Source organism: Bombyx mori, chromosome 5 (assembly GCF_030269925.1).
Source record: "Bombyx mori chromosome 5, ASM3026992v2".
In the NCBI taxonomy this organism is placed as follows: Eukaryota; Metazoa; Arthropoda; class Insecta; order Lepidoptera; family Bombycidae; genus Bombyx; species Bombyx mori.
Window position 1 is genome coordinate 7,450,362 of NC_085111.1, and position 25,506 is coordinate 7,475,867.

A 25,506-nucleotide genomic window follows, 5' to 3' on the forward strand; every position below is an offset into this window, starting at 1 on the left:
AGTCACGTAAAGCACAGTTCAAACGATTGTCAGAATTATTTTTGTCGTCGTATATCTATAAATAAATGGTCTGTAGAAATATTCGGGAGAGCAAGTCGCGGAGCGAGTGGCTAGTTGTCGACCGGTAGCGTGGCAGCGGATGGAGCGCATGCGCTCCACCCTCGTGTCTCAATCCTGTTATCGAACTTCTCCTTATCTCAACAAGAGCTGGCCGGCCGTCCGATAAACAACAAGCAAAAGCGTGCGCCCGCGCCGTTTTGCCTCATTCGTTCCTCTTGGTTCTTTGCGATCACAGATAATTTGCGATTAATTCGTTTCATTCGAATCGTTCGCCGCTCCCTTTCGTTCGACAGACGACTAAAACATCGTTCAGTTGCTCACTCGTTACCGTCGCGATACCACGACATTGCGCGCGTTCTTCTCGCATCATGAACCAGCAAGCCAACAATACATAAACCTTCCAAAATGAAGCCTCATCGGTTATAACGTTTCGTTTATAAACCTCTATTTAATTTAAGATCGAATACATTATTTTGTGATATTTAGTTAATTCTCCTATATTGTTATAATTTATAACTATTACGATGATTTCAAATTTTATTGTTTAAAATATAACATCTTTATTAAAAATTCAGTGCTCAAATAATTTCATTCCAAATCGCGCAATAATAAATATAAAGTAACGTAAATATATTTATATTAATACAACAAAATGGCAGTAAAAACTCGTTCACATTGGAAGGAATATGGAATAGCATTATGTGGTGAGTAACTTCCTAACCTATAGTTGTGGGTATGGACCGGCCATGTGTCGTCAGCCGCTAAAACGCACATACATCATTCAGACGTTAATTACTTGTTTTTAATTAATGTTGTTTACTCTTCGTATTGTCCTGTATTAATCGCTCGAGAGTTCAGAAAGTAACTGCTTATTCGTTAGGAGTTTATGTAACTATGTAGCTATAGCTTATGTGTGTAGTCCACGTCGCACATTCATGAATTCACTAGTCACTAGTGTGTTACAATGCTTCTAAGTGTCTGACCTCGACATGATATTTCTACAATTAACCTCGATTCACAATCAGAAAATTTGTTAGTATAGGGAAACCTATGCCGAGAAAGAAAGAAAGAGAAAGTCAGTCAGGTGTTTATATTTTTATATAATTTTAATAATAATAATGATTTGATACTATATTCATGAAATAAGTGGAAATCTGCAAAACTGCAAATTCTCTATACCGTTCTTCGTATATCTTCGCACCTTTTTTTTATTTTAAAATTAATGGCTTTCTTCAATAATGAGTTAAGAAATATTTGATGTGAGGGTTTTAACCGTAGGCAATCATAATCATTAATCATTTTAATACGTATAGACTAGAGATACAAAGTAGAATCGTATCTTAGAAAGCATAAAATTGACTACGGAGCTATGAATAATGCTGAATAAAGAGTAACAATCCTTCTTCGCAAACGTATAAAGTTCATTTTTGTGATTTTAAATACAAAATACTATTGTATAAATAAGTTCTTTTGTGAATTCGTTTCCGATATTAAACAGGGTCACGGAGGCTATCACTATTTTTGAATTACTTTATCTCGGTTAAGCTGCTCGGATTCAATAATATTCCCTGACGTGCAGAAAATTAGGAACATTGATGCTATATTAAAAAAAAAACTAATGAAGCTAGTAAATAAAGCGAGAAAAAATATTCCTGGCAACACAATTAATATAATTATTGTCGTGTCAAAAATAAATGAAACTAATTTAAATAAATGAATTTGATTAATTTGAATTAATCAATTAGGATGAAAATAAATGAAACGAGATGATATAGAATGAAATATAGTCTCAGTAAAATGGTGGTTATTAATTGAGCCTTTTTCGGTGGACAAATAGTAAACAGTAAAAAAAAAACACCGAAAATTACACATTTAAACCTGGTGAAACACTAAACTAACATAATAAAACAATTCATAGCACTGCGCTTCTCGTGTTCCCGCCAAAAAGTCTGGATAACAACAACAATGTTAGGAGCATAGTCAAGCCCTGATCTATTGTCGAAATCCTTTCGAACTTGATCTAAAGAAGTACAGATCATAATGCCCCGTAGCGCCGTGAAATAGTTCGAACACTCTTTAGAAACACTTCATCGTAGCTAGATAAAAATATGATCCAAAACACCAGAAGTTAGTTCGCATGCAAACTTTTTTATTTGTCAATAGAGATGCTTACGCGGTCTTATATCAATAATTTCCCCAAAGTTCAAAATAGAAAATATATTATGAATTAATTCAGAAAGCATGGGCTCTGTTTTTCTTTTTTACAAGGAAAAACTATAAAAACTCTTAGAAGCATATGTGGCCTATTGCTAAATTTACGAACACCGTTCGTTCGGTCGACCCACTTAATATAATAAAATCTATGAAACAAAAATAAAATTATTTTATGCTAAGCGATCCCATCATAACCTAATAAACCTGAAGCCTTGCAAACAAAATAGTTTTCTGACTAATAAAACCATTGAAACGAAACGAACATTTGATGCTCGTAAAATTCAATGGAAACGGTTCAATGGAAAACGTTTGAAGCAATTCAATCGTTAGAGTTGATTTCTGAGAACTCTTGTATTCTAAGAATTTGCGACCTCATATATAAACCAGAATGGTCAGAACAACTACAGGCATCCTTTTCCTTTTTATATCAAACCGTTTACTGTTAGAAAGAGAAGTAAGATTCAAAACAACACTAAAGTACTTTTTCAATAGGGTGTTTGTTTGTTGGGGTGTAGGTTTTTGTGCGTGTATAAATACAGTGAGAGAGAGAGAGAGGAAACAATTTTGAAATGACTAAAATGTTAACAATAGTGCAAACAATAAAATCCATATTTATATTGATTGAAATATTGTTTAAGTATGTAAAAATCAATCACCACAAAATTTATAAAACCAAGAAAACAATTTGTAGTAACTATAAATGCAGTGACAGTTTGAAACGTCAAATTCATTTCTATTTTAAATTTTGAACAATCGCATCTCACAATTTGAATGGCAATATATCATTATTAATATCAACATCTGTTTGTTTATGAATTGCATCACGGAAATCGTATAACATTAAAACTTTTCCAATATTTACCGAATGAAATTTCGTTCAGATATATGAGTCATCTATTATCAAAGGCGGCAATCTGTGCATTTGGACAAAAAAAAATTATTGATATGTCAATACAGATTGATTTGAATATAATCGTCTCCTTCAAAGAATACGGTTCAAAACCTGCATTAAATAAAGGTTAATAGTTAACCTGTTATTTATCTAAGATGTCGTTCCGAAGAGTTTTGTGACTGCCAATGGAATACAAAGTCAATAATTCGTTTTTCTGATTTACCAATCATTGTCCAAAAGTCAGATTGCCGGCTTTGATAATAGTCGACTCATATAAGAAACGTAGTTGGAGTTATTGTCGAAAATGACGTCATGCGATCATCGCGAAACAGATTCGTGCACGCAATTAATAACCGTAAACAGATTGTTTTATTTCATATTTTACAACGACAATAATTTAAAATAATCGAATATCGTTAAAATATCTATAATACAATATACAACTTTGGATTACAGGCTTAAAAAGCGTTCGTCATGAATCAAAGGAATTGATATCAGTGTATTAAGTCAAACGTATGACACCCACTAGTAATTACTGTATTACGCATAACCTATGGACATCCGTTTAATAGATCGATAATAACCAATTATAATATTTCAACCTGATATCGGGATAAACTCTTAATAGAGTAAGATCCCAGGGCCCCCAGACGTCACGTATTTTCTGACAAACGAAATGTGGCCGATTGCGTAGTGTTACTATGTACTAAGAACGCATGCCTACCTGATTGATATCTCTATCTTGCTTAGACGGCCAATTTTCAGGTATCAGGTACTCAAGGTACATAAAATCATTACCTACTTCACGTATTTTCTGAAAGCTGATTTCGACGTATATTTTAGGCAATATCCTTAAAGATAAGTCGCCTTTAGTCTCAGACACTTTCCGTCGGCCGAATTGCTTTGCAGACACTTTAAAGGGCCAATCATCCCCTAAATTCAATTTAATACCTCTGTGGGTAAGAGCGCGAGGGCATTATCCACGCGCATGAGACTGAGTGAGACATGTATTAGGATATATTGACTTCTCTATCTCTATCTCTCTCTCACAGTTGACTCATATCAATTAATTATTAATATTAAAAGAAAATCAGTCAAAAATTAAATAATCAGGTAAATAATTAAAAATGAATTTGTAAAAAAATGCTCATTTGACTACCATTATTCTTGAGTTTTATCATCCCGGGTAAAAAAATATATATATATAATTATGTATATAGATAGAGAGACAGAGAAGTCAACATATCACTCAGTCTCATGCGCGTGGATAATGCCCTCACACTCTTACGCACTCCTCCTCCTCCTTCAGTCGATCGCTCATTGCTGAGCATCGTGATGCGCCCGCCTGTGACCTTTTTTTGTAATTTGTAGCCACTTATGTCGGTCTGTGGCACAGTGAAGTGCGTGGCTCAGTCTCATGTCCAGACACTCAGTCACTTGGTCAATCCATCTTTTACGCACAGACGTATTAAATTGAATTTAGGGGATGATTGGCCCTTTAAAGTGTCTGCAAAGCAATTCGGCCGACGGAGAGTGTCTGGGAGTATTGGCGACTTATTTTTAAGGATATTGCCTAAAATATACGTCAAAATCAGCTTTCAAAAAATACGTGAAGTAAGTAATGATTTTATGTATCTTGAGTACCTGATACCTGAAAATTGGCCGTCTAAGCAAGATAGAGATATCAATCAGGTAGGCATGCGTTCTTAGTGCATAGTAACACAACGCAATCGGCCACATTTCGTTCGTTAGAAAATACGTGACGTCTGGGGGCCCTGGGATCTTGGACTATAATGGATGTCTCAAAACAGTACACAAAAGATAATGAAACAAAAAGAAACAAAGAACACGAATTTATTGCATATGGTAAAGTTACACAAAAATGGAAATCAAATATGTACTGTTTCTTTTTTCCATAACTAACAAATATTGAGTGGTAAATCAAACAAAACATTTTGTAAAACAATTTCTTTCGTAAATACGATCCTCGTAACGTTACGCTTTCATAATGATGCTTTTTTTTGCAACTACATAGTCCCATAATCTACGAAAATATTCATTATTTTTTTTTTATTATTTACAACCATTGAAATGAACAATAAACTTTATCAATTATCAGCACTTATAAAACTTACAGTTATCAAGGTTATTAAAAATCTACGTTCCTTTTCCAGTAATAACCTTGTCACGTGCCAAAAGTACCATAAAATTCAAAGCTGCTCAATAAAATTTATTGGGTTTGTTTATTGCCGGAAAGTAAGAATACACCTACGCATCGAAATCTGTTATGATACGTATTTATTGTTGCCGGCAATCAAATTTTGTACTAAACGCTAATTTATCTAGTTTTATGCCGCGACTGTTGCTTTGAATTTGCTTTTACGTCATACCTTTAGTCACCGTGGCAAGATAAAGTGATATAATTTTTATAGAGTTACTTTTGATGTAATTCACGCATTAACTAAGACATAAACAGGCAGTCAACAGAACGAACAGTCATTTTGGGTCAGGTAGATTTAACCCTAACATTCATGACCTATCAAATGTTTCAACGGAAATTTCTGTAACATCAGTTTAATATTCAACGCCCTCATTACAGTTTTGTAATTAAGTATTCCATTGGTTGAGAATAAATAAAATGCGAAAACCGACAATACTCATTAAGAAACTGGTGCTACTACCACCCTGCCTATTTCTATCGTGAAGCAGTAATGCGTTTCGGTTTGAATTGCGGGGTAGCCGTTCTACTGTAAAAACTGAGACTTAGAACTCATGTCTCAAGGTGGGTGGCGGCATTTACGTTGTAAATGACTATGGGCTCCGGGTATCACTTAACACCAGGTGGGCCTTGAACTCGTCCACCCAAAGAAGCTACGAAAAAAAATATTGAATGAGTATTTTGAGAGTAAATTAACCCTTATTCAAACGACGCTTGAGGAGAGTGCTCAACAGTTTCAGCGATGCTGTACCCTTGCATCGTTGATGCCCATTAGCAACAGTGACTACTTACCATTAAAGATGGTCGTCTGCCTACAAAATCAATTTAAAAAATATTGATTTGCATGCATAAAATATAATTATGACGTCAATCAGATACGATACGAGCAATGCTTGCGCAACATAAGCAGCTAGTTCTTTTTTGTAAAGTATTCGTAACAGTATAGGTAATAATAGTGTTATTTAGGCTGTTTTTCCAGAGTGTTGACATTCATTCAATAGTGATTATCTTTGATGAACGGCAGTTTTTATACCACTATTATTTTTTATTGTTTCCTTATAAGAGTTGTCTGATTTATAAAGGGTAACAATCCAAATATTTTCGTGTATTTATTATATTTTTAAACAAAACAAAACAAAACATATTTGAAAAAAAGATAGCAACTAAACGTTGAACATTGATAACAAAACGCATTATAAGTTTTTGAAACTTGGCATGTGTAAGGAAAAACTGCTTTAATAAACGGAATGCAATCGATACTGTACATACAGACAAAAATTACTTACCTCTACAGCAGTATAACAAAAATGACTTTTTGCTAAAAAAATATTGGAAGGCTTGGCTGTGTTTCTTTTGCCTGTCCAAACCGATGAATCGACAAAAAAATCGTATGCCGGTTCCATTGTTTTAAAAAAATATACTGCTAGCGTTAACAGTTCTGTGTACATTGTAGGTATTGAAATATAACACCACATCATTTAATATAACACCACAAAACACTCTTTTATATAAAAAAAAAACCTTTTGTTGTACATAATGTTTTGTGGCATCACTGCCATTAAGGTGCGGGTATGCGAGTGAGATAGCAAGACGAAACATTCTTATTGGTGTGGAATTGAAACGAAGAAAATTTATGCACATTAAATTTCCAAACTCAGCGTACAAAGCAAATTCGAATTCTTTTATAATCCTAATCAATACCACAATAAAGAAAATTAACTTTGTGATTATTGAAAACGTAAACCTTTTTTTTTATTTTTTTTATTGCTTAAATGGGTGGACGAGCCCACAGCCCACCTGGTGTTAAGTGGTTACTGGAGCCCATAGACATCTACAAAGTAAATACGCCACCCACCTTGAGATATAAGTTCTAAGGTCTCAAGTATAGTTACAACGGCTGCCCCACCCTTCAAACCGAAACGCATTACTGCTTCACGGCAGAAATAGGCAGGGTGGTGGTACCTACCCGCGCGGACTTACAAGAGGTCCTACCACCAGTAATTACGCAAATTATAATTTTGCGGGTTTGTTTTTTATTACACGATGTTTTTTTTTTTTTTTTTTTTAATCATTTATTTCAACTTAGATGTCAGTATGACACACTTGTTGAATGTCAAAATACAAATAACAATGTTATTACTTCACCGTGGAAGTCAATCGTAAATATTTACCGCTACCGCTCATCTTATGCAGAATACAGAGCCGCTTGCTTTATTACACCTAGCTATCAACCATTAACACACAATTACTACTAGTAACTATTTTGTAGTAATAACAAAATTAAACAATCCAATAAATACAAAGAGCAAAAAAAGGAGAGACAAACAAGAAATCTAAAAAAAGAAAAATTTCGCTTAAAATAACTTTCCTAGAAGTCAGATTGAAGCCACAAATTATCATACTTATATCGTTTATAGTATTATAGTATCACTTTTCCCGTAACTAATTACTCAAAATTAATAAGACCATTTCCGATATGTATATGTATAAAGCGATAAATAAATTACGTCTCGGAAAAACCAAATATAAATTAGTGCCGATCTAACGCGGGTGTATTATGAATATTTGAAGGAACATAAAACGTCAGAAGCACGCAGATGTCATTGACATTATGTAGTTTGCATGAGATGTTGCGATTTTCTTCGCCCGATTGACTTTGGAGAGAGCAAGCAAGCATAAGGAATCTATAGATAGAACTAACTAATATTTTAAATGTGAATGTACGTTTTTTACTTTACTACGCAAAAGGATATGGATGAAATTTAATACGAAGATAATTTTTATTACCTGGATTAACCCAAGAAATACTTCATAGTAAATGATATGATTCAGGTAACGCCGAATAAATCTGCTATAATTAATAACGGCATGCGAATGTGTACCTTGTTACGCAGCAACTAAACTACAAATCGACTGATTTATGGATCTTCGAGTAACAAAAACTTTTCTCGAGTAAATTCAACAAGTTTCATTATTTCTGAAATACAAATTTTACGCTAATGAAACTGCTGGGCAAGTCTATTTTGTCATAAAGAGCTCTGCGGTCCGTCGGCATCCTCATTTCTAAATGCATGTAATATGTGGATGCTACACTATGAATCTGACTTTCTACTACAGGAGGGGAATCTTTGTGTCTCTGTGTTTTAAATATTCTTAGTTTCGAGTAAGTATTATTTCAGTCATTAATAAATCACTTGCCCGATAGGGATCTCTTTGCCATATTCACATTGTTTTTATTTTTTCAATAATGAGTTATTTATCAAATCAGGTTTTTGTGAAATTAAACAGTACAACTACGTTACAAACTACTTTTATTTATCGCTACGTTAATCAAGTATGACGAATCCGGTAGTGAATGTATTTTTAAGGCCAATATTTAGTCTATTATAAATTATTGTGTATGTATTTAGTCTATTATAAATTATTACCCCTATCACTTTAAATTATAAATAGTATGTATTTTTTTATTGCAAAGACAGGTGAACAAGCTCACGGCCCAACTGGTCTTAAGTGGTTAATGCCGCTATTTCAAGTCATGTATCAAGACAGGTGGCGGCATTCACGTTGGAATGTCTATGAAACCTGGTAACTACTTAAAACAGAACTGGTCGAGAGCGTCAATCTACACAATAAATAAATAAAATTCATTTATAATACTTCATTTCTCGGATAATCTTCACGCGTTTCTCGCGTAACTACAAAAAAAAAACCCATTACGTATTCATATTCAAAATATACGTCATTTTAATATTTAAATGGTTATGACTTTACAATCGATAGCGACCCGCCCTCGCTTCGCTTCGGAAACATTAAAACACACATGAAACAAAAAAAAAAATTAAAAAAAAATTAAGAAATAGTAGCCTATGTTCATCAGGGACAATGTCGGCTTCTAATGGAAAACGAATTTTTCAAATCGGTCCAGTAGTTTCGGAGCCTATTCGAAACAAACAAACAAACAAATCTTTCCTCTTTATAATATTAGTATAGATTGGAAATGCTCGACAGTTCACAATAATCTACAAAAAATTAAACTCTCTCTTTTTTCTTTTAATAAATATTCGTTGCAACAAAAGATATTTGTAATAGACACGTATCAAGGATGACTAGAACTAGACGAAACAGGTCTGCATAAGCCAAGCATTCGTCAAAGCTCTGTTCATGCTCGTGCCGTGTGGGGTAACTGTATATGATAAAGTACATACTTTTAATTTGAATACTGTTTAAGTTGAAATTCAAAGACCTGAAACAACGAATGATAAATTGCAAGTGTGATTACAACGATAGCCATCAGATACATGATAACGTAATCTATACATATAAATTAATTATTTTAATAATTTAATTATTTTATGTATTTGATATAATAACATAATTAAGTACTTTTAATCTTTATAAATATTTAATTAATCAAATTTTGATGCAACAAGAAATCACATGATGGTATTATATTTTTTATTTTATTAATTGCATTGATAAATATGCGAGCTTGTGGCCTGCGTACTATTAAGTGGTTACCGAAAAATCATATCTAATGTCGCCACCATTTATCCACCTTAAAACTTGAGGTTGCAATCTTTAGTTTCTTTTTGTGATATTTCCGGTTTCACCAGGACAAGTCAAGTCTTTAGTAATTATACACATCATAATGATACATTATTTGCGAGTTTGTTTTTTTATGACACTGCGCTATTTCTTCGATCGCGGAAGTCATTCGTGAACAAGTGCCAAGTACATCTTTCCTTGAAAAAATTGGTAACGGCCTGCGGTAGATATACGAACATCGACATGGTCACGTCGATCGATACGAACATACCGGCCGTATTATCATTTAGATCTCGACGACTTCTAAATCATACGATGATCTTGTCATTTCCTCTTTGCAATCACAGCATCCGCTACCGAAGCAGAGTTTATAACTACTGCCTGAAACCGCTTCATTCAAGCTACCTTTCCAGAAATAATCTTACACATGACATCACGTTCTAGAATAAATTCAAACTAGTTTTGATGGTTGAGAAAGAAAATCGTAATATTAAAATGGCCAAAACAGAACGTGTGCTCATTTTGGATGATACGACTATGGCGTTGTTTAAATCATACAGACTTGTTTTCAATAATTCAAAGGAAATACGTAGGTACACATAATTTAAAAAATCTTTTAAATTTGCGCATTTACTGGGAAGGCGTGTCGTCGTCAATAAGAGTAGTAGTCACTATTATGTGTTTTTCTCACAATACAATTGGGAATTAGATTTAATATGCCAAAATGACAATAACAAAGGCATTTCTTGTAAATGAACAAAAGTAAAAAAAAACGGGTAACAAGTGGTGTTGACCCGATTTTTTTTCACTTTTCAATCTGATCTGATCAATTTAAAAATTACTCGAAGCCTAATTTTGAATGTTTACTTTGCTAACACAGCAATTGAAATCACGCAGTACTTCGGTCACAGTAAAATTACTAGCGAGCCGTAATCTATGTTCCATAGAATGACTGCATCCGTTACAAGATAAAAACATTATAATTTATCTAGTTTTTCAAGTGAATGCTGCCAAAATGTCACTCCAATTAAACTGTGTTGATAGGAACGAATTCTTGAGATACTAAAGGTCTTCAACTCTAAGCTGCATCAAAGCACGTGCTCCGTGCACGTGAGAGAAATATTGCGTATTCTAATAAACGCAAACAATTTACTGGTAAAAAGGATTAGTTTTAATATTAGTCACTGTCTTCGAATAAAAAATGAGCCTCTTGCGATTGTGGCTTGGAAATATGAGTCATAATGATTTTAGTGATTTGACTGTGTTTGGTGTACCCATCTAGTGCTATAAAATATTAAAAGTTTTGTAGAACTCGGGTTCTAAAGCCAGTAAATAAATACACAGATTTCAATAGCTCACTTAATATTGCTTTATTTGTAACTCCACTTGTACAATCTTTAGATATCTGCTCACTGCTGAATACACTACTTTCTGTCCCGTTTTTTCAGACTACCGCCTTTTTTATTATGACGTCACGTCCCCACTACTGCCGTTGCTCCCACCAACAGTGTTGCTATTTGGTAATCCGATAATTGCCTTAACTTTAACATGATACATTTTATTATTATTTTTTTATTATTTTACAATAAACCTTACAGTTTCCTCTAATAACATGTTGTGTGTTTTATACAAAAAAACAAACACAATTGTATCGCGTTCCCGATCTTAAAATTGAAGGTCATTTTGCTACGCAGCTTTGTACAACACAATACAATGTAACTAATAAAAAAAACGAACGTATTATAAAATGTATTGTAAAAAAAACACGTGGCACGCGGCTGATAAATGTTGATCTTCCATTTTTTATTTCTCGGTATTCGGTTTGATGTGTTTAACACGTTAACAGTCCGGTGTTACGTATGTGGTACACGGTGAGCGGTTCCGCCGAGTTCGTGTACTCTATGAGGTACACGAGCCGATGTGTTTCTCTACGGGGCCTAGATCCACGGACTTGTCAAATTAGTTAGTGTTTTCTTTGTGGACTTGTGGGCAAGTATCTAATAAATGGAAAAAGTCGAAAACATGTCATAGTTTTTTAAAATTCTTAGTATAGCAACACGACATAAAAAAACGTAGAAAAAAAGATACAAATTTTAATTGATGAACTAAAAGTTTAGAAAAACAAACAACGCAATATGCTTTTTTTGCAAATTTTACATTGCGTTGATACCCTTTTGGCTTTGGCCTGTGCATATGGAGCAAGTCGACCTTCATCAAGAAGGTTTTGGCAGCATCCCACGCATCGTCTTCGGATGAATCGAGATTCTTTCTTGCCCAAAAACTCCAAAAAATGTGTCTTTCTCAGCGGCGTAACTTGAATTTGAACGTTTCATGTGCTGCTAGAATGCTTTTCTCTCCTTCTCTCTTTCGGTAAACCTTTTCTCTTTTTATTGACTGTGCCACAGAGGTCTGTATTGCGAGAAAGCATATATTCTGTCAAAGTGTCGCTCGTGTAGTAGTTGTCAGTTATCATGCAGCGACCTTCATCAAGTAAACCTTCTGCCAATGTTACTACTATACTTTCGGAGGTATCCAAACAAAAAACTTGCACATTTTGACCATTGTAAATTTGGTATCCCCAAGTGTTCTGCAGACCATAGTTTATAGATCTTCATGTTATATTTATGTGTTTTAGGGTATGTATTGGCGGAAAAGTAGTCTGCCGCGAAAGTGTACCATCGATATGGTAATAAACTAACCATACATACGTCTGCTGGAACACTCATGAGCCTGTGGTCCACGTTAAAGGTACCCGGTAATTTAATTCAGAAGTCCGTGTACCGCCCGCTGTACACGGGTATATCCGGGGTCAACGACCATATTTTGTTACTTATAATGCATCAGCCGATAGGTGGACATCTAATAATGGCCAAAAAATATATAATCACACTTGGACATATGGCGTGTTTCGGAACGCTTGTATAGGGACTGTTAACGTGTTAAACGAGGCCCGGGCGCATTCCAATCTAAGCTTTTCGATACCTGCATATTAAGGGTAAAAACTGCAAATACATCCACTCCCTGTAAACAAAAAATATTTAATAATCGGTTTCTTTCGTTTAAATAAAAAACTATAAAAGCGATAAAGAACATTAATTCACTCACGTAGATTCAGATGTGATTTTTAATCGTGAAATATGTACAATATAACCATAGATTTAAATTAAAACAAATCCTTATTTTTAAATTAGGACGGACTATATTTCATTTGGGATATTTTAATCGGACGATAAAAATAAGTCAATGAGAAATCGGTCAGTAAAATATGTAGTTAAAACACGTTTTTCGTTAATTCTTAAAAGAAAATAATATTCTGATTTTTGCCATGTTACACGTAATTTTTAAGTATGCATAATAAACAATTTGATAAATAAAGTTCCAACGTGTCGTCTATATAGATGATACTATGAATATAGTTTAAATATATACATATTATTATATAGTATTCATATGAACAGAGTGCCATTTAACAACATTTATGACAAGACAAACCCGTTTCCGTGTTTATGCCCAAATAAATATGCACAGTTGTGCTCTTTTGTGACATATTGAAAGTATCTATAATATCTATAAAAGCGTCATCTTAAAATAGACTAACTGGTAGTCGATTCAGTCGATTCGACATTCATTATTATACACGTTGTTGAATTTAGAAGCACCTACAATGTGTTACGACAGTATTAACACACGACCACAATGTTATACGCACACACACATGAATTCGTTAAGGATGAAACATGCAAGGATTTATTTAAATAAACGTTTATCACTATCAACATAACTACAATTAAAAAAAAACATAAAACATTAAATGCCATGCATAAATTGATTTCTCCACAGAGTTCGATGTTCAAACCGTTGAAATGTTGGTCATGGTAATCCTGATTTTTAATATTCATACACGATATTTTCTAATAGGCGAGTTAATATCAAACGAAACAAGTATTCGAAAATACGCATAAATTATACCAGTAATTAAAAAAGTCCTATATATTACTTAAAACGATTATGATACAGCCCTACACATGTCTATATTTAGAGGCAATGGTCACATTGTCTTGCAAACGAACACAACGTATACACAGTAGTAGTACATTATTAATCACACTAATGTTGTTGTTCCTAAGTAGAGAGAAAAGAGTATGAAATGTTAATTTCTTCTTTTACGATTAGCTTTGCTATTGTAGTAGATTAATATAATTAATACAATTATAAGGCAGTAATATTTGAACATTAGTCCTGGTCTATGGTATTCTAAAATACCTGTTATAATAGATGTTCTAGACTAATTTAGACACGTTGTTGTGTAAGCTCCGACGATTTACAAAAACGCGTTGTAGGGTTAGGGTGCCTAAAAATCGAGACACAACACGCTCGTCAGACTAAACTTAACTACTGCATCAAATAAAGACCTATTAATTCTTCAGTAACTCAATTTAAAAGAATATCATTGACCTCTATTCTGGTTAAATTCTCTTACCCAGTATATAATATGTCTAGAATAAATAAACTCTTCTGGTTATATTATCGGTTTTAACAACAACAAAACCGGAACAATTCGATTTTTAAATTGAATAATAATTCATCGGTATTAGAAGTCTTAAATCATATTAATACAGTACATATTCAAGTGGCACGCGTTTGTTGACGTCATTGTGTATGAGGAGGCGCGTTAAACGACCTCGTACACAGGTCGCAATCCCACACATAAACATTATCCACACATATACAAAACATATTAAATTTATCTATACTAATATACGTTATTTGTATGTTTGGTCTTCGCGTTGTGTGCTAGAAACATTAATATGTTGCAATGAATCGAAATTTATTTATTATGATTACTTCTGTTTAATTACGTCGTTAATCGTCTAGGATACGACATCTTCACATTTGCATAATATTGAGGATGACCATCGGTTTTCCTGTATTTACATCAAGCTACTTCTCGCCACCTTTCAACGTGATCTACGCTCTAAAACTAATGTCAATTAATATTGTTTCTTGAACGACTTCACAACTTAATAAATCGTTAGTAAATTCGAGCATCACTCTTACAGTTTTTTTTTGTATTCACCCTTAAGATTTGTATTAAAAATTAATAGTTTTATGCTTTTTGAATCTAAAAGTACTTATCAATATGAGATCAAACGATGCCCTGCAGAGTATGTACCTATACCTTTAAAAGTTTAATTATATAGCACAAGAACGCCGTCATACATACATAACAGATTTCCTATTCTACCCTATTTCATCTAAATTTCACCTTGGCAGGCTCCAGAGCGAGTCGAACCAATATTTTATACCTTCAGTCTAATTTTTCAATGTCAGCTCTACATTTTTCATAATTCTACGACTTGATTGATCGAAAGATTAAATATTCATTTATTGAAATTCATGTTCTGCGTTAGATTTTTTATTTATTTCTCTTACTTACTTCGGTTATTATGGTCATTAGATAAAAATTAAACGCACAATAAAAATCGAATTTATTACTACCATCTAAAAAAAAATTCAAACTTATTAATTCATGGAGAAGCTTATTTTTTTACTGCCTCAATATATATCGATCCCATGAAGTAATCCGAGGAACCGAGGCTTAGGAAATTGTTACCAGAGGCCACGGAAATGTTTTTTTTTTGAGACTTCGGTATATCTCCTGGCCCGGAAGCCTTTCTGGTTTTACCAAGACAGGTTGTTAATTCAAGGGCTCATGTAGGAGGGGAAGGTTTGCTATCAGGTACCCGTGCACCTCCGTAGATGGCCAAACAGCTCAGGAGCAGTTGCTTCTCAATTCCACCACCGGGTCGGAATCGTGATAAAGTGAAAATATGCGAGATAAACTCTGCGGGCTGATTAAGCTGACCCTTAGTCAATTATAGACAATAAAAATAAAACACGGCACCATTTCTCGTTAACTTTTTTTCTGTTACGGTTCATTACTGAACGGAATATTATGCTGATAGTGTAAAAGCAAAAATAAACGTTCATCTATCATTTAACGGAAATTCGTAAATAATAATAGAAAAATTATTAGAAACAGCCCGCACGTGATCGCTCGGCCGAAACCGTCACGACGCATGCTTACAACGTATAATATTTATACACACATGTCGTATATACATGTATACATTTTATTTAAATCGACGAAGCGCTGATTGTGCCAACTGGCAAACGAAACGCTTCCAAACCTGTATGTATGTAGGTGATTTATGAACGCACGGAAAAATCTTAATAACAAAAAGAATACGAACGCTATATTGTATTTTTGCACTTTTAAGTCTTATTTCATAGGTAAAAACAAAACTCCTTAATAATTTCTAACATTTTTAATAAGTACAATTCAAAAGCGCATTACGACGTAACTTATTTCACTATCGTTAAATAGGATAATGGTTTTTAATAATATTCGAAAACTTAATTAAAACTGCAAAAGTACCTACCTACTACATGCCCCTATTCACAATCTTGAACAGCTGATGGTGACAGGAAAGGTAGATGGCAAACGTCCCAGAGGACGCAGTCCCACGAGATGGTCGGACCAAGTACGATCTTCTCTGAACATCAATTTCCATAATGCCCTTCATGAAGCAAAGGATCGCGGCAGATGGAGGGAAGTCGTATGGGAGAAACTGATGCAGCGGGGGAGTCTAACCCTCAGTAATGAGGAAAACGACGCAAGGAGGACTACATGCCCCTCGCTAAATTAGTGATGCCGTTATTCAAACACAAAACCACATAAATAAACAGAAGGGCATGTAGACGTCCAAATGTTGTTTTAGAAACTGTATTTTGACTTTTGGCTCAGTTTAATTCTACAAATCAAACCATAGATCATTCAAGTAGGCCTTTTTATTTATTGCTTAGATGGGTGGACGAGCTCACAGCCCACCTGGTGTTAAGTGGTTACTGGAGCCCATAGACACCTACAACGTTAATGCGCCACCCACCTTGAGATATAAGTTCTAAGGTCTCAAGTATAGTTACAACGGCTTCCCCACCCTTCAAACCGAAACGCATTACTGCTTCACGGCAGAAATAAGCAGGACGGTGGTACCTACCCGCGCGGACTCACAAGAGGTCCTACCACCAGTAAAAGAGCTTCTAGGACTACAACCAAGTGGTTACGATCTCTACAAATCGTGTTTTGTAAAAGTAGATTTATTGTTGGTACACTAGCACACTTCACCAAAACCCACGGGAAATTTTATCTACGCCAATAACTACCATACTACGAGAACAGCGAATACATGACCCAGATTTTAATCTGCAAAAAAATATTATATTATCTTGCGGTCTTCAACAAAAGTCGTTAATTGATTGGCTTGAGATTATTTACGTACTGAATTAGACAATGTTAATCACTGGATTACAGGTGTATTATTTTTGACTTATTGTTTTTTTATGACGTCAACACATATAAGTCAATGTTTTTAATTCCTAGGTACCGTCTCTTGTGATCGGGCTAGAAGTTGACTGTCAATGGAAAATTCGTAAAGCAGTTTATCTTTTAATAGGTCACATCACGTTCTTTTATAGGTACTTTAATGATAGAAATCGAACACGTAATACGGTAATAGAGGTGCGAAATATTAAATATTATGAAATTAATTAAAGCTGATGTGAAAATAATTTAAATTATTCTTACGATTTAATCTCGCTTTTTTATTATGTTTCGAAATTTTGCAGTTTTCGTGGACATATACAACTAAGGTTTAATTCGTCGACATTCAAATACTGCGCTAACTACCGTCTATTTTTCTATGAAATACATTTTCAGACTAATGCTTTTCATTAATACATTAACAATACACAATAAAATAATAAAATGACAGTAAAAATGCAAGATTAAAACGTTAAATTAGTTTTAACTATATCAAAGTCTCACAAAAACCGAAGAAAATACAAAATGAATATTCCTATAAAACAGTTTCTTTGGAAACAGAAAAGAAAATCAATAATTCGATGTATGTACTTAAAGTATAAATAAGTCTTGTAATAACAATACAGGGTCGAGGGAACGTATCGCAATGTGCTCAGAATTTTCCAGAATACTATGATAAGAGGATATCGGAGTAGGCACTCCCAAACATGTTTTTATATTGACAGGAAGCCATAAAAACTATACATGCTTGTTAGATAATACGATGCATGTGTACAAAGATGTCCTCAGGTATAAGTGTCTCAACGGATCACCGGTTGTCACCAGATAAGGATTTCGAAAACGCTGTAGGAACTTTCCAATCCAAAGTGAAGGTTTATCTGTATGTGAAATAGCCACACTATCTATATTTTTTATTCCACACTATATATCTGTATGGATAAAATATCGATTTAATTTGTTTATGTCTTGGCGGTTTTATGACCATATTTCGTTATCAAAATATGATTAAAATTATTCCGTTAGTTACAAGAATTACTAATATCCTGTTTATTTATTTATTTTAGGGTTTTTTATAAGCCGAAATCGATGTCAAATATCTATTCAAATTCAGATGTAAAATATATATTTTAACACTATTTGTACAACAAACACAATGTTGGCGTTTTATGTTAATATACTTCTGTAAATTCTAGATTTATTTTTATTAAATAATTCTAATAAGTTACAAAAATAATTTATAATCAGCGGTAAATATAATTCAATGAAGTTAAGATAAGTTTTAACAGTTCCTACGTGTCCTTGTGTGAACGGAAACCACACAACCTTAGTCGTTTTGATATGTGATGCAATGAACATATTAAGGTTAAAAAAATATAACGTTGCCTACTATGAATGTCTAACATTAAATAATTAAATCTAGTGTTAATGTAAACTACTCCATTATCAACAGAATGTAAATATATTTCACAACTCAAGCCGTGCTGATAAGAACATCCAGCAAACTGTACTGAAGAAAGGGCAATACACTTATTTTTCTTGATGAGAAATATGTTACTTTAACACTGGTAATTCTTGTTACTTGTACTCCTTAATTCTAGTTTTAATGTTTTTACAACACAGTAGTTGAACGTAACCAACTATAAAGCGTGTCAAATAATTTACGTCGTTATTTGATTTAGTCAAAACTATTGATAACTCACAGACATACATAATTTCATATGCCAATTAATATATGACATTCACTAAATTCAAAGATGACATCACCTTCGTTTTAATTGCCCTGTTATTGAGTCTGGTTTCATGATAGTAATACACAATCATTATTTACATTCCAGCGACCCTCATTACTGCAACAGCCGGTACTTGCTACGGTTGGCCGTCTCCTACTCTACTGTATCTTGAATCAGAAGAAAGTTCAATACCAACAACTGCCTACCAAGGATCATGGATAGTCTCAATAATGATACTCTGCTCGGCTCTAACACCGATTCCATCCGCCTATCTCGCCGACAAATTCGGAAGAAAAACTACACTGCTTCTAGGAGCTATACCCTTCATAATCGGCTGGATACTTGTTATCGTAGCGAAGTCCTTGCCAATGCTGTACGTCGCGCGGATTTTCTCAGGCCTGGGTTATGGAGTTGTGTACACTGTGGCTCCGATGTATACGGGAGAGATAGCTACGAATGAAGTTCGAGGTGCCCTATCAACTCTCATTACTTTAATGAACAAAGTGAGTACTATACATTACTAATATTCATGTTTCACTTTAGTTTAAGCTACAATTAATGAATAATCAGCGCAATAAATGCGTCACTCACACTATACCTACAAACAAGCAATGGAAAGAGGATTATGGCCTCTGAGAATTTTCGATTCAATACAAATCTTATTAAAATACATGAGGAAAAGATAGGTGTTAACCAAATGATTGTTAGCCCGAGAAGTCGTAGCCTGAAGGAAAAGACGCCTGGTATACTCGTATCGAACGATTCGATTATTTGAGTGTTCAAATCAATTCATAGGCACAGTTTTATAATGAAACTAGCTGTACCCGCCCGCTTTGCTGGGCATTTAAAATTAACATTATTATTACTCTCACAAAGATTCTCATAATTAGCGCCACCGCAACAGGTGTAGGGAATCCAACACTCATATAAATATTAGCCTATCCATTAAGTATATGTATTTTCTACATGGATACCAAGTTTCAAGTCAATCGGATGCATCGTTCAGTAGTTATAACGGAACATCCGTAAAAACCACTGTAGATTAATATATTAGTATAGATACATGCATAGCGTTTGTTCACGAATGACTTCCACGATGAAGCAATAATATCGATTAATAAAATTCATGCCGGCAAAAATTACAATTTACGTGAGTACTATGCAATAGAGACATACCTATAGACCACGAGCTTCATCAAGTGGGGTTCCATTCACGACGGTAACCACTTAACACCAGGTAGGCGGTGAACTCGTATATCCGTCCAGGCAATAGAAAAATGTGAACTTCTTAATTCCAAATTTTATTGAAATAAAATTTTGATTTTGCCGTTTAGCATTTTGTACGTCATTAGTGTGGTGAGTCATCGTAATTATCCATCCACTCAGGAAGATAACTGCAGTAATAGACATATCCTTTCAAACTACGTTTTCAATGTTAATAACTATAATGGACATATCAAACTATCTTGTAATAACCTTACAATTTATCCATAAGTTCTTCAATAGCACGATTATTGTCTTTCTACATACTTTAGCAATGTAGTTCATAGCTTAGTTGTAATAATATCTTGAACTACAAATAAGGCGAGCCTACCGTTGAATATAGAAAACTGAAAGTTTATCGTTATATCACCACATTTTGATAATAAAATAGAACTATTTTGATAATGATGCAATAGCAGTGAATACGTACATAGATAGATACTGAATGAAATCTATTTTTATAAATTATATTTTTACTGATTTCAAAGACTTATTTCTTTAAAATTTTATTCTTAGGCATTAATAGAGATCCTGAATCAAAAAGATGCAGTAAACATTTACATAATCATCCGATTATATTTGCTTGTATTTATGTGTGAATTCCTTACACGTTTTTTATACGAGATAACAGTCTGTCGCATGTCGGATAATTTTAATTGCAAGCTGTAAATGGATTCTACGAAATTAGATTTACTAATAATTAATATATAAAAACTGCTCTAAGCTTAGTAATAATACAAAACGTAATTTTAAGATAATAAAAGACATTTTTTTTTAAAAGTGTAACCAGAAATAAAGGTGAAACATCATGGTCTTTTATAAACTTTCACGTAACTTACAATATTTTTGTGTTTTCAGGTCGGAATTCTTGCTCAATACTGCATTGGACCGTTCGTGTCTATGAGAACGCTGGCGTCAATCAACTTGATCCTGCCTTTTACTTTCATCATAACTTTCTGTTTCCTACCGGAATCTCCGTACTATTATTTAAAATTCGAGCGCAGTGACAGAGCAGAACGATCCCTCAGAAGTCTGCGTAGTGGTGACATAAGAACTGAGCTCAAAAGTATAGAGTTGAACGTCCAGGAAGACATGAAGAATCGCGGGTCATGGAGCGATTTATTCACAGAAGCCACCAACAAAAAAGCGATGTGGATTACTTTAGGGGTTTTCACGGTACAACAGTTTTGTGGCAGCGCTGCAGTCGTTGCGTATTCACAATTTATATTCAACTGTACCACCGGACCTACCATACTGCCAAATGGAACCTTAGAAGAGACAACCCGTAAAAGTATCGAACCCTATCAAGAATCTATTATAATAGGATGCGTGCAGGTTGCTACCTGTATCTTGTCCGTACTCCTCGTGGACCGCGTAGGACGCAAACCGCTTCTCTTGCTATCGACTTTGGGCGTAGGACTAATGAATGGAACAATCGGAACGTATTTCTACTTTTACGATACGAACAAGCAAGCCGTACAGAACGTTAGTTGGATACTTCTAGTGGCCCTTATCGTTTACATCGTGTGCTACGCCATCGGCTTATCAACCGTGCCGTATGTTACAATCGGGGAGATGTTCCCGACTAATGTCAAGCTGTACGCGTCCTGCATAGCACACATTTATACAGGCGTCGCTATGTTTGCAGTGCAGAATCTCTTCCGGGTAATTTAATCATTTTATTAAACTATATACATTTAAGCATCACACATACAGGGTGTTTTGAAGGCGTTATATAACACAAAAACTGTTCACACTGGTCCCTGTCTACTTTATTTTTTATTGCTTATATGGGTGGACGAGCTCACAGCCCACCTGGTGTTAAGTGGTTACTGGAGCCCATAGACATCCACAACGTAAATGCGCCACCCACCCTGAGACATAAGTTCCAAGGTCTCAAGTATAGTTACAACGGCTGCCCCACCCTTCAAACCGAAACGCATTGCTGCTTCACGGCAGAAATAAGCAGAGTGGTGGTACCCGCCCACGCGGACTCACAAGAGGTCCTACCACCAGTAATAAGTAACTACTCTAATAAGATACCACAAAGAAATCACGTTAGAAATATTATATTATATTTTCAATTAAAAAATCAGCCCACGTCCATCGCCAGTCCAAATCCAGTTACGTCAATACGTGGGAGTCGTCTGTCTTTCTCAGTAAAACGAAAAGTATTTATGATAGCTTCGCTTAACTAGCTTGCGCCTTCCTAAATTAAAATCAGAACATAAAAGAATATTTTTCTTTGAATAAATCCTCATCGCCTGTTCTAACTCATAGTACGCCCCAACGACTATAACAAAGTACTTTTAGTTTAAAATACCATAGAGAAATCGGCGACTCCGTGTCTGATGGTGGTATAAGACGGACCGCGAGATCTTCTGCTTATGTAAAGCAAAAAATCCGACTGTAGCTGGTTCAAAATTGCAAAGAAATTCAAAACAAATACAAAACTCTAGGAGCCTATAAACATTACAACTTAAACGCTGCAATTAACCCACTGAGTTTCTAGCCGTATCTCAGTGGGTCGCAATTCCGGTCCGGTCGTAGACTCAGCGAAGCACTGCTCTTGCTAAGACTAGTGTTAGCAATTCTCTCACGTTGAGCCCGTTAGCCCAACTATCGATTTGAAGTTGGAATAGCCCCTTAAGCTACCAACGATTAGGTAGGGAAGAAAATTTTTTTACTGCAACCTACCTTGAGACGATATCGAAATCTCAATTTTTATTTTATTTTTATTGCTTAGATGGGTGGACGAGCTCACAGCCCACCTACTGCTCAGTGGTTACTGAAGCCCATAGACATCTACAACGTAAATGCGCCACCAATCTTGAGATATAAGTTCTAAGGTCTCAGTATTACAACAATTACAACGGCTACCCCACCCTTCAAACCGAAACGCATTACTGCTTTACGGCAGAAATAGGCAGGGTGGTGGTACCTACCCGTGCGGACTCACAAGAGGTCCTACCACCAGTGAGACCTTCCGTAGATAGTATTATAAATACTACTGTCTCAATGGATGCAATGCAAAAGCTGGCAGTGTTCATTATAATAATTACATTGACGTCAATCCATGTCTTACATTTCAATACTTGACAATTTATTTTTACCGATCACTGCATTTAAATGAAGATCGTCAAAAAACTTATACGGTATATTTGTATATGGGTGATAGACTAAGTTGTTGGTTTTTTTTCCGGTTTTCGGGATTTGTAGACTTAATCAGAACTACTAACTACGGTTTATTATTGCGGTTTTTTTATTATCATTCTATTAGCTCCCAAATTTCGAATACTTTAAGAAGACTGACCGTTACAACGAAAAGATAAGAACCGTAAAAGTTATTTTAGTTAAGCTATTAATAGTGTCCGTAAAAACACCGTGTTCACGGGTGTAGGCCGCAATTAGGAACCACACTGTGATACATATTATATTAAACGCATATATTTTTATGCGGATTCGTATACAGCACCATTATAGCTAAATCCATCGTAGTTAAGATCTGTCAAAGAAAGTCAGAATACCCATTATTACAATGCTAATAAGATTTTTTTTATTGCTTAGTTGGGTGGATGAGCTCACAGCCCACCTGGTGTTAAGTGTTTACTGGAGCCCATAGACATCCACAACGTAAATGCGCCACCCACCTTGAGATATAAGTTCTAAAGTCTCAAGTATAGTTACAACGGCTGCCCCGCCCTTCAAACCGAAACGCATTACTGCTTCACGGCAGAAATAGGCAGGGTGGTGGTACCTACCCGCGCGGACTCACAAGAGGTCCTACCACCAGTAGGCAAGATTGATAAGTAATGTGGGGAGCGGCATTCGCATTGCGATGTCCATGTATGTATTCCACAAAAAAAGAAACCTTTACTTATTATTAACGTTTTATTTTCAGGTTGTCGAACAAGCGTATAAAATTTACACAGTGTTCTGGGGATTCACTATTTTCTCATTTCTTGGACTCGTCTTCATGGTGATGATGCTACCAGAAACAAAAGGAAAGTCCTTCGCCTCAATCCAAGCGCAACTGCGCCACGAAGTCGCCAGAGACAACGCAAAGAAAATTGACACGGTCGAATACTAACCAGAAAATACGAGACGACTACTTATTCTCACTAGTATTTAGCGTTAAGCTTATAAGGGATCAATTTAAAATGAAAATTTAATGATATTGAATACTTAACGTTTAATTATTATTTAGGTTAGTAATTTGTTTCGAATCCGTTTACCGAAATAGCCAATGAATTGTTAGTGGAAACAGCATGAAGATCGAGCAGAAATGAGATCCGGCGCTGTTGAAAGCGGAGAAGTCGTCGGGGTTGTAGTCTTCGGGCAGGCGTCGACTCGCAATCACCTTGGAGTACAGCTTGGCCGAATCCTTTGCCGTTCTCGTTTTGTTGGGACTTTCGAAATCGACCAGATACAGACCGAAGCGGGACCTGCAAAATGCATTTAAAACATGACGAGTGAATTATACATGGAGAGCGTTTGACTGATAATTTGTTTCATTTAAACCCTGTAGTTTTGTTTTAGGATGTTTGAATAATCTCGTTGGCTTTATTAAGGTAGTTTTAGATCAGATACTTAGTCAAAAATAAATAAAATGTTAAGTAGGACATAAGAAAATTATAGTTTTTTTTTTTATTATTTCTTTATTATTAATTCCGATTTTTTGTGATATAAAAATATTTTGTATTCGCGGCAACGCAGAAACAACAATAATAAAGAGCATGGTGTTTACCAGAGCCCAGGTATTGCGACATGAATTCTGTAGCCCAATAAAATTTGATACAATTATAAAATCGATATATTGTAACGTTAATAAAACAGTCAAAATTTAGTCAGTTGGAGCAAAATACAATTATCACAAGATTACAAAATCTTAATGATTAAAATCTGTTACCATTAATCTGATTTATCAATACGTGTCTGTTAGAGCTGCTTCCCTTAAGTAACTTTAAGTAACATCCACCTTCCTACCTAACCTCACAATTTCGATCGCCCTATTTTCTACTTTAAGCACTGGTAATAATGCTTACTGCAAGTGTTATTGTAAGGAGCTAGCACGCTACCCGTGTCTGTCTCAGGGATACAAAAAGTTGAGCGATATATTTCGAGGCGTCTATGATGTCGGTTGTTTAACATAAGACGGACGATGAGCTCACTTGCTAATGATAGCTAATGAAAAGAAAAT

General features: G+C 34.8%; 2 protein-coding genes across 3 annotated transcripts in view; one reads left to right on the forward strand and one right to left on the reverse strand.

The window, feature by feature from the left end:
* On the forward strand, window positions 1-24,808 carry LOC101746819 (facilitated trehalose transporter Tret1). Of its 2 annotated transcripts, none has more exons than XM_004932278.4 (4): window positions 1-764; window positions 19,149-19,546; window positions 21,165-21,971; window positions 24,208-24,808. In XM_004932278.4, exons 1-4 carry the CDS (start codon window positions 713-715, stop codon window positions 24,394-24,396), a joined length of 1,446 nt encoding a protein of 481 aa, XP_004932335.1. In that variant the 5' UTR covers window positions 1-712; the 3' UTR covers window positions 24,397-24,808. The 2 variants fall into 2 exon arrangements, 1 of the variants encoding a protein (XP_004932335.1); XR_009973171.1 differs by having other exon boundaries at window positions 91-764; window positions 21,165-23,240; window positions 23,284-24,376.
* The window catches only part of LOC101746960 (myrosinase 1), a 21,800-nt gene continuing 20,775 nt past the window's right edge, over window positions 24,482-25,506 (reverse strand). The window contains exon 7 of the mRNA XM_004932279.5: window positions 24,482-24,751. Within this exon, the coding sequence (XP_004932336.1) occupies window positions 24,538-24,751 (214 nt within the window). The 3' untranslated portion in view covers window positions 24,482-24,537. The remainder of the gene's footprint in view (window positions 24,752-25,506) is intronic.